At 39.7% G+C, this 12,249-nt stretch overlaps 2 protein-coding genes across 3 annotated transcripts in view; both read right to left on the reverse strand.

Annotated features, from left to right (window-relative positions):
- FAM81A (family with sequence similarity 81 member A) overlaps positions 1 to 12,249 on the reverse strand; it is a 122,863-nt gene that overhangs the window by 81,610 nt on the left and 29,004 nt on the right. The gene's annotated exons all lie outside the window — the stretch shown is intronic.
- On the reverse strand, positions 320 to 2,076 carry LOC133085151 (vasculin-like protein 1). Its single transcript, XM_061182061.1, is given in 3 exon segments — positions 320 to 974; positions 976 to 1,532; positions 1,535 to 2,076. Coding segments are annotated over 3 exon segments (1,425 nt in total). The 5' UTR covers positions 1,863 to 2,076; the 3' UTR covers positions 320 to 434.

Raw genomic sequence — 12,249 nt, forward strand, 5'->3', positions numbered from 1 at the left:
TATTAGCATTCATTTAATACAATTATAACTTCAATAGTCACTTTGTCATTGACAATGACTGCTTGAGCACAGGGGTGAGTGCCCCAAGGGCTGGTAGTAGAAGCTGCTGCTGCAGACCCGTGTCTCCTCCTCTCTGCCCTGCCAGATCCCACTTGTGCATCGCGCCCCATATATACTGTGTGTATGTGTGTGTGTTTTAAAAATCTTTCCCACCACACAAAGTTCTATTAAGCAGATAACAGGGAAGAACAGCAACAAAAGCTAAACAAGCCAATCGCTCTCTCTCTCTTTGGGATATGATTATTTCCCTTGTGCATGAAGTATTCAACAACAACATAAGAAAAAGAAAAGGAAAAGAACGATTTCTTCTGTATAACCGCTAAACACACAAGCTGAGTTTACTGGGTCAGATTTAACAGTAAGCATTGATATGCCTACTTCCAGGCATCGTCATCAGATGTTTCACTGCTACTGGTTTCCGTGTCGCCTGAGTCCTCAAACTCTGCTTTACAAGTGTTTCTCCAAGGGGAGAACAGGCTAGAACTTTGGCTCTGCAAGAAGCCATTCTTCCCAAAGCCATTTCTTCTCAGCTCCTCTGTCTTCATGTGGAACTCTTTGAGCTCATCCTCTGTGAGGGGAAGGCAATTCTCATCATTTTCAGGATACTCCTGCCATCCCATTGCTTTCAATAACCTGTGCTCTGCTTCCAAAGAGTGAGAGAGGACCTCCCCTTCGTCTTCTACGGGGAGAGCAAGACCATTCTGATGACAGCCTTCCTCTCCATTTTCTTTTGGTTCAGGTGTGCTGTTGTCCTCTCATTCCTCCAGCTTCTCACAGTCTCTGCTCTCTGAGAAGTCTCTATTCCGGTCATCCTTCAGAGTCTTCAGGAACTCGCTCTTCCTGTCAGTAGTTCGGCGGGTCAACTTGGTCAGACGAGAGGAGCTGATCTCAATTGGAGGAGTGGTGCTGGCGGGGACTCTGTTTGGGAGAGCTTAAAACTATACCACCAGCCAGTACTACTGGTTTGGTAACAGAGATTGGACTGGTAAAAGCAGACTCCCGGCTAGAGGAAAGGGATCCTGATTTGTGTTCCATTCTGTTAGCTTTCCACGCACTGGGCTTGGATGGAGGTGGTACAGGCTGAGGAACCAGGTTCTTATAGACACTAGGAACCATGGTTGACAATTTGTTTCCGTTTGCATGGTGAGATCCTGGTGAGGTGAATGCAGCAGAGAAGGCAGCAGCAGGATCTTCTTTGGAAACTTTTTTGATGACTAGCATTTTAGAGGGCTGCTTGGCACTAGGTGGGTTTTCCCACACTCCAGAAGGGGTCCCAATAGGTCTGCATGGCTGATTCTGTTTGCCAGCTTCTGGATTCAAAGAAGGAAAGTCATCTTCTTCAAACTGCAACTTTTCTACCTTATCATCTTTCTTCTCTTCCCTAATCTCTGTAGCTGGCTTTTCCTGAAAGGTACAGCCTTTCCGGGAGTGGAAGCTGCCATTCCAGTGGCGATGGTTCCCTGTGCCACCCCACTATGCTGGCTCATGCCGTCGTGACCTCGGGAAAAGCCGTGCCAACCAGATAGGTTCCCTGTGATTCCAGCATACGCTCCCTTAGAGACACCAGAGTCCACGGAATCGTGGTGGAATAAGGAGGGCTGGTGCCAGGAATCTCCTGTCGTTCGTAGAGGTCCATTGTTAAAAAAGACATCAGAGGTATTATGTCGACGATGGCTTACTCCAAGTCTACCATCTCCTCGGGGTAGGTGCTCTCCATGTTTTTCGAAGGTGGCCGTAGGTGACTTAGCTAACTGTGGTGTTGAGAAATTTGGCCAAGCAGGAACAAAGTCATGCTGCACCATTTAGGTCCAGTGTCTCTTTTCAACAAGGTGAGGCATCCAACCTCATGGCCAGGATCCCAGAGTGTAACCTCTGTGGTCCTGTTTCCTGAACTCCTTGAGTCTGCCAGCTGGATTTCCACGAGGTTCTCTTGTTAAAAGGGTACTTAAAATTAGGCTGGCCGGCAGCACGCCTTATGATGAAGCACAAAGAAGCCAGGCTCAGTGTGGATCAATTTCTCAGACTATTTCTAGATAGTCACCTTAAACTATCTAGATCCTGACACATTTCCCAAAGGGGAAAGGGGAAAGGGGAAAGGGGAAGGGGGAGGGGAACATAAAAAGTATTTGTTACATTTAAAAAATAGGGGAAAGAGCTATATTAATGTTCACCTCATTCAACTTCCTTGAGTGATGGCCCTATGATGTTGCTTAAATAGATAATACATGGACATTTGCACATTGAATGCAAACACTGTTCATAAAAAGGTCATAGCTTAGAAAGACAGATGGACTTCTGTTTGGGCAAATAATGTCATTGAAGTGATAGATCAAAAATAAAACACTGAAGAGCCATAAAAGATCTTCTGAGCAGTCAACTCTAGTAGCAACACATCCACATTACAAAGCCCTTAATTTACAAATCTCATTATTCTTACACAGCTGCTAAAACTAGTGTGCAGGTATGTATTTATATTTGACTTATCCTTCAAAATCTAAGGACATAAGAAACCTTGTTTAAAAAAAAAAAAAAAAAACAGACAGGAACTTGATATGCTTTTCCCTCCGAAGAATAGCAGCTCTCAAGGCAAATTTCTTGGTATAAAGCTCTCAAATGTTTCTTCTATTTCTTTGGTCTTCACTATTTATAAATTCACAGCAAAATCAAAACAAGTAGAAAGATAGGGCTTAAGGAACAGTCATGGAGAAAGTTCCAAAGTGAGGTTTTCTTCTCTTCAGTTTTCTGTATTTCACTCGCTCTGCCCCTTCCTGAAGACTAAACTGAGTTAATGGAAGGTAATAAGAATCTTCTGCTTCAGTAGAGAAGTCACTTTGCATCCATTTCCATCGTCATTCAATCATTTTAAAGGCCACAGGAATCTACCACTTCGGCTCCCTCCTTCCTTCACGTGCATGTGCCGTTAAGACTCCTGCACATTGATTTTGGAAAAAATTTTCCTTCCAGCAATTTTCAGAAAATAGGCAAAAAAAAAAAAAAAAAAAAAATATATATATATATATATAGTATAGTCTTTAAGCTCTTCTGAAGTTTCATGCCACAATAGCTCAGTTCAGTATAGCTGAGCAAACAATCATGTTTATTTACCATGTATTAACCAGTCAAGACACCACAGTTTAGACAATGGAGCCCCACATAAGCTGACACTCTTGTTTCAGCTTCTCTGCCAAGTAGTACATTATTGGACAGTGATCCTTACAGGTACGAGAATTAAGAGACAACTTTCACTTCTGTTCAACAACAAAAAAGAAATGACGGGCTTCCCTGGTGGCGCAGTGGTTGAGAATCTGCCTGCCAGTGCAGGGGACACGGGTTCGAGCCCTGGTCTGGGAAGATCCCACATGCCGCGGAGCAATTGGACCCGTGAGCCACAATTACTGAGCCTGCGCTTCTGGAGCCTGTGCTCCGCAACAAGAGAGGCCGCGATAGTGAGAGGCCCGCGCACCGCGAAGAGTGGCCCCCGCTTGCCACAACTAGAGAAAGCCCTCGCACAGAAACGAAGACCCAACACAGCCATAAATAAATAATAAATTAATTAATTAATTAATTAAAAAAAAAATGACAATACCCACTAAATAACAATACACACAACATACATCATACATTATACTGTGTCATGCCAAGCCACACTGAAGTGAAGCAAAGGAAAAATCAGGACTATCAATACTGTCCTTATTGAAATTTTTGATATTTTGTTCTTCATGGATTTTTGGCACTAATTTCAATTTTTAAAGTATTGCATTAAAATACTATTTATCTTCATTACTGAGTTTTTTGGGCACCCCCTTAAATTTTGCACATACGTGCCTTACCTCACCTGGGCCCCGGCCCTGATGCTATAATAGCCAGTGTTTATGTGTCAAGCCCTGGGCTAAATGCTTTACCTATAGTATTTAATTTATTCCTTGCAAAAATCCGTGAGTAAAACTGAGGCTTAGAGACATTGCTATGCCTTGTCCAGGTCCCAAAGCTTTATGGCACTAGAAAGGATGAATACACAGATAAAGAATATGGGGGCTTTGTTTGCATGTAAGTTTCAGATAATTTATCTGTAGCTCACACCGTGGCAGATATGAGTCACAGATGAAGAGGCAGTTACTGTGTCTGATGTATAGTGTATAGCTAGAAAGCCTCCTGTTGGGATTTGCAATATTAAGCAGATTTCTAATAGGGAGTGGAAATTTCATCATGATAAGATATTTGATAGGGTTGGTAGATCAGTAAATGAATTGTTGATAATCTTGATTAGTGGGTGGGATTTTCAGATGTTGGTATTTGATATTCTTGTATTTGAAATACAACATTGATCTTTCATGTTATTGGCCATAGTTAGATTTCATGTAAGAATAATTATGACATATATTGTATAAATTTTAAGTGCTATTTTTGTGGTATGATGGAATTTGAACCTGGGCACTTCTGATGCCACTGCCTGTGTTTTAACCAGATGCTGGATAGCCTCCCAATGATCACATGAGACTAGGAAGGAAAAATGCATCATAAACTTCAGTACATAAAGAGCGTGGCATAGTGAGACGTGAATAAATGTTGCTTCAGTTCCCCTTTTATTCCCCCAAGGATTGCACATATCAAAGAGTATGAAGAGTAACATACAAAAAATTTTATTTTGGGGAGAGAAAATTAATTTTAACACTCTATCTGATTTCTTACACCTTCACCCAGGTCTACATTGGCAAAGAGTGAAGATTTAGTGTAATTTTCCAAATGAACCTGATAAAAGAATCTTTAGTTTGAAATACACAGAGCCAAAAATATTTTGGGATTTGAGCATCTTCTTAAATAATGAAACTGAAGCAAGTGCTTTATGAGTGCATGCTTGCTAGCAAAAGGTATACAGAGTGCTATTTTTTAAAGTCCTGATTAATAGACAACACATATTCTGCACTTAAAATTAATATTATGCAGTTGTTCTTACAGGAGAAATACCAAGTGTAACCCTCTTTGTTTCCTCCATTTGGATACACTTTAATTGTTTTCATGTACATATAGCAGATTTCCCAAGGTAACGTGAATGAGCTTTAGGACTTTCTACCAGGAGCTGTAGCTGCCTCCCACCCCCCATAGTCATGTAATAGGTTTTCATCACTATAGACTCAGGAAGTAACTTTCTCTTCCCCTTAGAATCATAAATTGTAAATTTGACACACTCTTTTTTTTTTTTAAGGAGGATTCACGCTCTGAAGTTCCTAAACACTACTGGTATGTGTTTAGGCTAGTTACTTAACGTCTCTGACTCAGTTTCATCATCTGTAAAATGGCAGTAATGTAGTGCCTATTTCACTGGATTCTAATGGAGATCAAAGGCACTAACTCATGTAAAAAAAAACTTTAGGGCAACACTTCAGTTACTATTTTAATATTATTTATTATATCTAATATCATATAAATTTTATTATTACTATTTTCTCCCAGGACCCAATCAGAAGAGTGAAGGTCTAATTAATATTGGCTCAACTATTTTATCTTACATATGCAGACAGAAGTTGGTAATTAATCTGGTTGACTCACTCCTCACACAATTACTGATGTTGCTTGTCTTGGAACAATTCTGAGTATCCTTTTGGTGTCAGCCACACCCCAAACCATCTCTTTCCGTTGCATGAAGTTATCAATGTCCTAGTCAAGCGGATGTACAGCGCCTAATATCCCGATAATTTTTGGCTGCACCTAACACAACTTCCAAGTTCTCCTCTAAGAACAATGAGTGAGATTGTCACACTACTGCTTCTGCCTTATTTATCTGAATCCTTCCTGCTCCACCAATATGATTCAACCAAATTAAGCACCCACCCAGGCCCTTGAAAAGGGAAAGAGGCCTATGCATAATACTTGGTGCTGTGGGAAAGGTGCAGATGGCGTCACTAGCCCATCGTCCTTCCTCCCACTGCCAGTTGAAGTTATTCTGCTCACCATGGACCTCTCTGAGGATAAATATAGCCAGCGATGGCTGAGGAGTCAATGATTACCACTGCCACCACCAACACCAGACAGTTATCTGGCCCCTGCTTTCAGCTGTTTGGTTTATTCTCCTGAACTATAAAGTAGAATTTCGAAGCATCACCAGAACAAGGAAGACTTTTACTTCCCTACTCCTGCCACCACCTGACCTGGGTTCTGCCCTCTAAGATTCTTTTCTCCACTTGCCTACCCTGTTCTTAGCACCAGGAGTAGATGTGGCCCATTCCTGACTAGTATCTCTGCCCAAGTCTCTTACATCAGAAGTCAGGGCTGAGCTTTTCCCGGCTTATTTTCTCCCAAATCCAGTCAGAAGAGCGAGTAAATAATTAATATTGGTTTGACTATTTTGTTTTATTTCCGTAATTTCAGTACTCAAAAGTTGGAGCATCTTTTTTGGATAGGTCTTAGTGACAAGTACAAAAGTCTTGCTAATTCATTATAAGTTTAAAACACAAGGGGCTTCCCTGCTGGCGCAATGGTTAAGAATCCGCCTGCCAATGCAGGGGACAGGGAATCGAGCCCTGGTCCGGGAAGATCCCACATGCCGCGGAGCAACTAAGCCCATGTGCCACAACTACTGAAGCCCACGCGCCTAGAGCCTGTGCTCTGCAACAAGAGAAGCCACCGCAGTGAGAAGCCTGCGCACCACGACGAAGAGTAGCCCCATTCACCGCAACTAGAGAAAGCCCTCGCACAGCAATGAAGACCCAATGCAGCCAAAAATAAATAAAGAAAGAAATAAACAAACAATAAATTTATTTAAAAAAAAAAGCATACACAGTATCTAATCTTAATATAATAAGTTTGACATTTCTTTTTCCAAGGAAGAGTCTACTCTTTTTCCAAGGGGAGAAAATAATAATGATATCTGTAGAAAAATTTTCACAAGAGATATCAGCTCGCCTTTTGTTAAACTGAAAGAAAATTATAAATCAAGCTTTAAAAAAACTTCAACACAAGCATTTTTATGAGCAATATTGGATGACACGCCAACTAATAAGACTGCCCATAGTAAGCCCTCTAAAGTTGCAGAAATTACACAAGAAAATTTCTCGTAACTGTAGGACATGATCATCTAGATTGAAAAGAACCACCAAGTACCTGGCACAGTGAATAAAAAAAAACTCATACCAAGGCAATTCATTTTGAAATTTCTGAACACTAAATATAAAGAGAAGATCCCTTACAAAGCTAAATGTTTTATAAATTCAATAGAAAAATCCATTTGTTAACCCTGAACAGTTAATTTCAGGCAAGACTGTGTAGCTAATAGTAACTTTATTGAAAAATAAAAACAAAACTAAATTACCATTAAAAAAAAAAAAAAGAAGATCCTAAAATCTTCCAGACTGTAAGTATATTACAGACAAAGAATCAGGAGTCAGAATGACATCAGACTTCTCAATAGTAATACCAGAAGCAAGATCAGTACCTGTAAAATTCTGAGAGAAACTTATTTCTATTCTAGAATTCTACATCCAGCTAAACTATCCATTGAGTCTGAGGGCAAAATAAAGACATTTTCATATATGCTACTTCCCAAAAATGTACACTTTCTCAGGATTTTACTGAGAAATGTAAACTGCATAAGAAAGTAAGCTAAAAAGAAAGAGACATGGGCCCAGGAAGTGGAAGATCTACTCCAAGATAATAGTAGAGAGAATTCTTAAGAATATGATAAAAGTAATAGCAGGACTGATGTCCAACAAGTCTTATGGAGAGCAACCAGTACAGACTAAAGCAAGAAGTAGAGCACCACAGGGAGGATACTTCCAAGAAAATGAGAGAGAAAAAAAGAGAGAGAGAGAAAGGGATTATCTAATATGTTTGTACCACAGTGAAAGGAGTTATAGTTCTATCAAAAAGTCTGTAGGGGCTTCTTCCCTGGTGGTGCAGTGGTTGAGAATCTGCCTGCTGATGCAGGGGACACGGGTTCCAGCCCTGGTCTGGGAAGATCCCACATGCCGCGGAGCAACTAGGCCCGTGAGCCACAACTACTGAGCCTGCGCGTCTGGAGCTTGTGCTCCGCAACAAGAGAGGCCGCGACAGTGAGAGGTCCGCGCACCGCGAGGAAGAGTGGTCCCCGCTTGCCACAACTAGAGAAAGCCCTCGCACAGAAACCAAGACCCAACACAGCCAAATAAATAAATTAATTAATTAAAAAAAAAAAAAAGGGGTCTGTAGATGGGACTTCCTTGGTGTCACAGTGGTTAAGAATCCGCCTGCCAATGCAGGGGACACAGGTTCGAGCCCTGGTCCGGGAAGATCCCACATGCTGCACAGCAACTAAGCCCGTGTGCCACAATTACTGAGCCTGCGCTCTAGAGCCCGCAAGCCACAACTACTGAGCCCCCACTTGCTGCAACTAGAGAAAGCCCGCGCGCAGCAACGAATAGCCAACGCAGCCAAAAATTAATTAATTAATTAATTAATTTTAAAGTGTTTTTTAAAAAAAAAGTCTGTAGATGAATTAGTGAGAGGTACAAAAAGAACTAAACCAATGCCAAAAAGGCAATCGTTAATACTAAGAAAAAAGTTGTGTGCAATCATACATAACTCAGCTGTGAACAATAGACATAATGTAAACATTGATAATCAGTTTAATCAAAAATTGTTACCTCACCATATTGGGGAGATTGGACGAAAAGTGTATGTGGCAGAAGGTAGACTGAGGCATTTAAGAAAGCTAAATCCTCATCTTCCATAGTAGAAAGTCAATAGATAATAATTAACAGTGAAAGATCAAGAAACATCAGTATAAACATCTTTGACTTTATATACTAAGTATTGATACATGTATTTCTCTGATGCAAAAAAAATTAACAGAAAACTCCAGAGTTATGAGGAGAAAATCATAGAGTATTTTAAAAATATATGTACCTATTATTTTGAAAATCCTCAGGTTATGTATTTAAGAGTCTTATTACTGCCTTTCTTCCTAGGACATAATTTCTTTATTTCTATTTCAGGCACTTTCAAGATGTGTAGTTAGCAAACCACAATTCTTCCCTTTGGGAATGGCATTATGAAACCTTTTATAGAGGATGTAAGACACTAATTTAAAAACCAATTTTGTTCAAAAGAACATAAACCCACTGACTGCATAGTAAATTGTTCCAATTTTAATAATTTTCTGACAAAAAAATCAGTCTATGGCTTTTCCTATCAGTTTTAGCCCATTAAAAATAGAATAGTCAAGATAAGGCCTATTTGATTAATACAAAAACATTTTCCAGATACATAGAATATTCAGTTAAGGTATGGGGTATGTGTGTATGTGTGTGTGTGTGTGTGTGTGTGTGTGTGTGTAAATATAATACTGTTTCAGAGAAAGGAAAAAGAAAAAAATTATTTTAGTTAGATTTTTATAAGCTTTACAAGTAACAAAAAGCCAGGGAACTTTTTTCCCTTACTCAGATAATGAAAAGAATTGCCTGCTGAACATATATTACATGCATTATCATGTAACAGAAGGACTCCAAGATTCAGAGTGAAATTTTCAGACTTGGATTCAAATTTTGGCTTCATCTCTTACTAACAGGATGATTTTGGACACATCATTTAATTTTTTTCAGCCTCCATTTCCTCATCTATTGGGAACCTAGACTGTGATAGGCATTATTTTGGGCATAGGGGATACAGTAGTCATGCATAGTCTATGCCCTCATGAAGCTTATATTTTTTTTAACTTTTTTTTGGCCGTGCCACATGGCATGCTGGATCTTAGTTCCAGACCAGGGATCAAACCTGCGCCCCGTGCAGTGGAAGCATGGAGTCCTAACCACTGGACTGCCAGGGAATTCCCAAAGCTTAAATTTCAAGTGGGGAGATGATAAGCAAGCAAAGCAATTTTAGATAGTGATGATCCTCATGGAGAAAATAAAAAGAGCCATAGGATAGTGACCAATGTGGAGCATGTTGGCTAGTTTAGAAAGGATGGCTAGCATGGACTTCTATAAGAAGGTGGTATTTGACTGACACCTAGATGATCTAAAGTCAGCTATGTAAAGATCTAGGGGAAGAGAATTTCAGGCAGAAGAAACAGCCAGTCAAGAAGGGGCTTGGCATACTTGGGGCTAAGGGGAGGCTGGTGTGGCTTAAGCTCAGAAAGAGAGGAAGAGAGGGGGGTACTAGATGGATTCAGAGGGCAGTGTGCATAGGAGCTTGAAAACTGCAGTAAAGAGCTTGGGTTTTATTTGAGATGAGAATCAAAAGACAGTTTTAAGCAGGGGGAATAACCTGATCTGATTTGCTCTGGTGGCTGTCCTGAAAATGAATTACAGGAGGGCATAAGAGAAAGCAGAGAAACTAGTTTTAAGCTATTGCGTGTATTGTAATGATGATGTAATTGGTATGATTATGGCTTGGATTACAATGGTTGCAGAGGAGATAGGGATAGAACTGGACTGATTTTGGATATAATGTAAACGTAGAGTTACGCAAACTTGTCATGAATTAGTTAGGGATGGAGGAGAGAAAAATCAAGGTGGTTTCTGTTTTTTCAACCTGAGCAACTGGGTAATTATGATGCCATTTATAAGATGGAGAATTCTTTGGGAGGATCAAGTTTAGGGGCAGAAATCAAGAGTTCAGTTTTAGACATGTTAAGTATGAGATGTCTATTAGACCTCTAAGAAGAACTATCAAGCTGGCAGCTGGAACTATGAGTTTGAACTCTGGGGGAGAGTTTGAGCAGAAGATATTGTTTGATTAGCATTAGCATATAGGAGGTACTTAAAGTCAAGGGACTGGATGAGATCATCTAGGGAAGACAGGCAGATGGGAAACTGCGTGTGTCCTGGAACCAAGCCCTGGGGCAGAGAAAAAGGAACCAGATCCCGGAATCAAGAATCAAGAACCCAGAAAGGAAGTTGAGAAGGAGGAGCCTATGTAGATGAACGAGAGTCAGGAGAGTATGGTGAGGCAGCAGGCAAAGAAGAGTTTCAAGGAGGTCAGTGGGGTCAAAGGCTGCTGAAAAGTTTCAGAAGTTAAGGCCCCAAAAGAGAGTGATGGATTTGGCAACATGGAGGCCACTGGTGACCTTGATGAGGGCTGTTTCAGTGTGTGGTGGGAATGGAATCTGTTTGAGCAGGTTGACGAAAAGATGGGAAATGAATGAAGAAGTAATGACCATAGACAATGCTTTCAAGGAGTCCTGCAATAAAGAGGAGCAGAAAAATGGAAGGTAACCAGAAAGGTTTTTTAGTTTGTTTTTTAAAATAGAAGACGTTGGAACAAGTTTCCTTTCTGATGTAGTGATCCAGTTAAGGGAGAGAAACCAGTGATGCAAGAGAATCATGATTTTTAAATCCTGACAGTTGAATAATGAAATACAAGTCACTTAAACTATATGAAAAACTTCCAGCAAAAACTCCCTAATTCTGAACAGTTCTATGAAGATTTCTGGTGTTTTGTCAGCTTTCTCTCAGTCCTTGTTTCCAAGCATTTAATCTTGAGTTTACATGTATTTAGTTTTTTGCTTGTTGAGACTTTAACTTTCTTCATAATCCACACTTGTCATAGATAATAAGTCTGTGTCCACATGAGGTATCATTTCATTGTGATTAAGAGATCAAGTCCTTGAGTCGGACTGGCTTGGATTAAGCCTCAGCTCTGCCACTTGGTAGCTGTATGGCCTTGGGCAAGTTAATTAAAATCTCTGAGCTTTAGTGTTCTTTTCAATCAATATTATTAATAATAATACCTATTTCATTAGGTTGTTCTGAGGCTTAAATAAGAAAATATATGTAAAGTATCTGACATGTAGTAGGCATTCCATAAATAATAGCTGATATTATCATTACCACATAGACAAATAAAAAACAAAATGAAAAAAATATTAATGTAGTTAAGATATTCACAATTTTAAGAGTCAATAAATTGCCTAATGAATTCAATAAATGACAGAAATTTCTTCTGAATCACCCAAGTAATCTTTGCTTTCATACAGCTTTCAAAAGGTATGCATTAAATGTTCTGGGCACTAGATAGAGGTGGTGTTTGCACAAAGCATGAATATAGATGTATATTGTATACTTTAATACATGAATTGTATACTTGAAAATGCTTAATTTTATTTACATGAATTTTACATACATAAAAAGTATGCATTGAACACCTGATATGTGCAAGGCATATACTGTGTGCCTCTACCTTATTTTGTTTATGAAAATATGGCCACAATGAACTTTC

Source organism: Eubalaena glacialis, chromosome 2, assembly GCF_028564815.1.
Source record: "Eubalaena glacialis isolate mEubGla1 chromosome 2, mEubGla1.1.hap2.+ XY, whole genome shotgun sequence".
NCBI lineage: Eukaryota > Metazoa > Chordata > Mammalia > Artiodactyla > Balaenidae > Eubalaena > Eubalaena glacialis.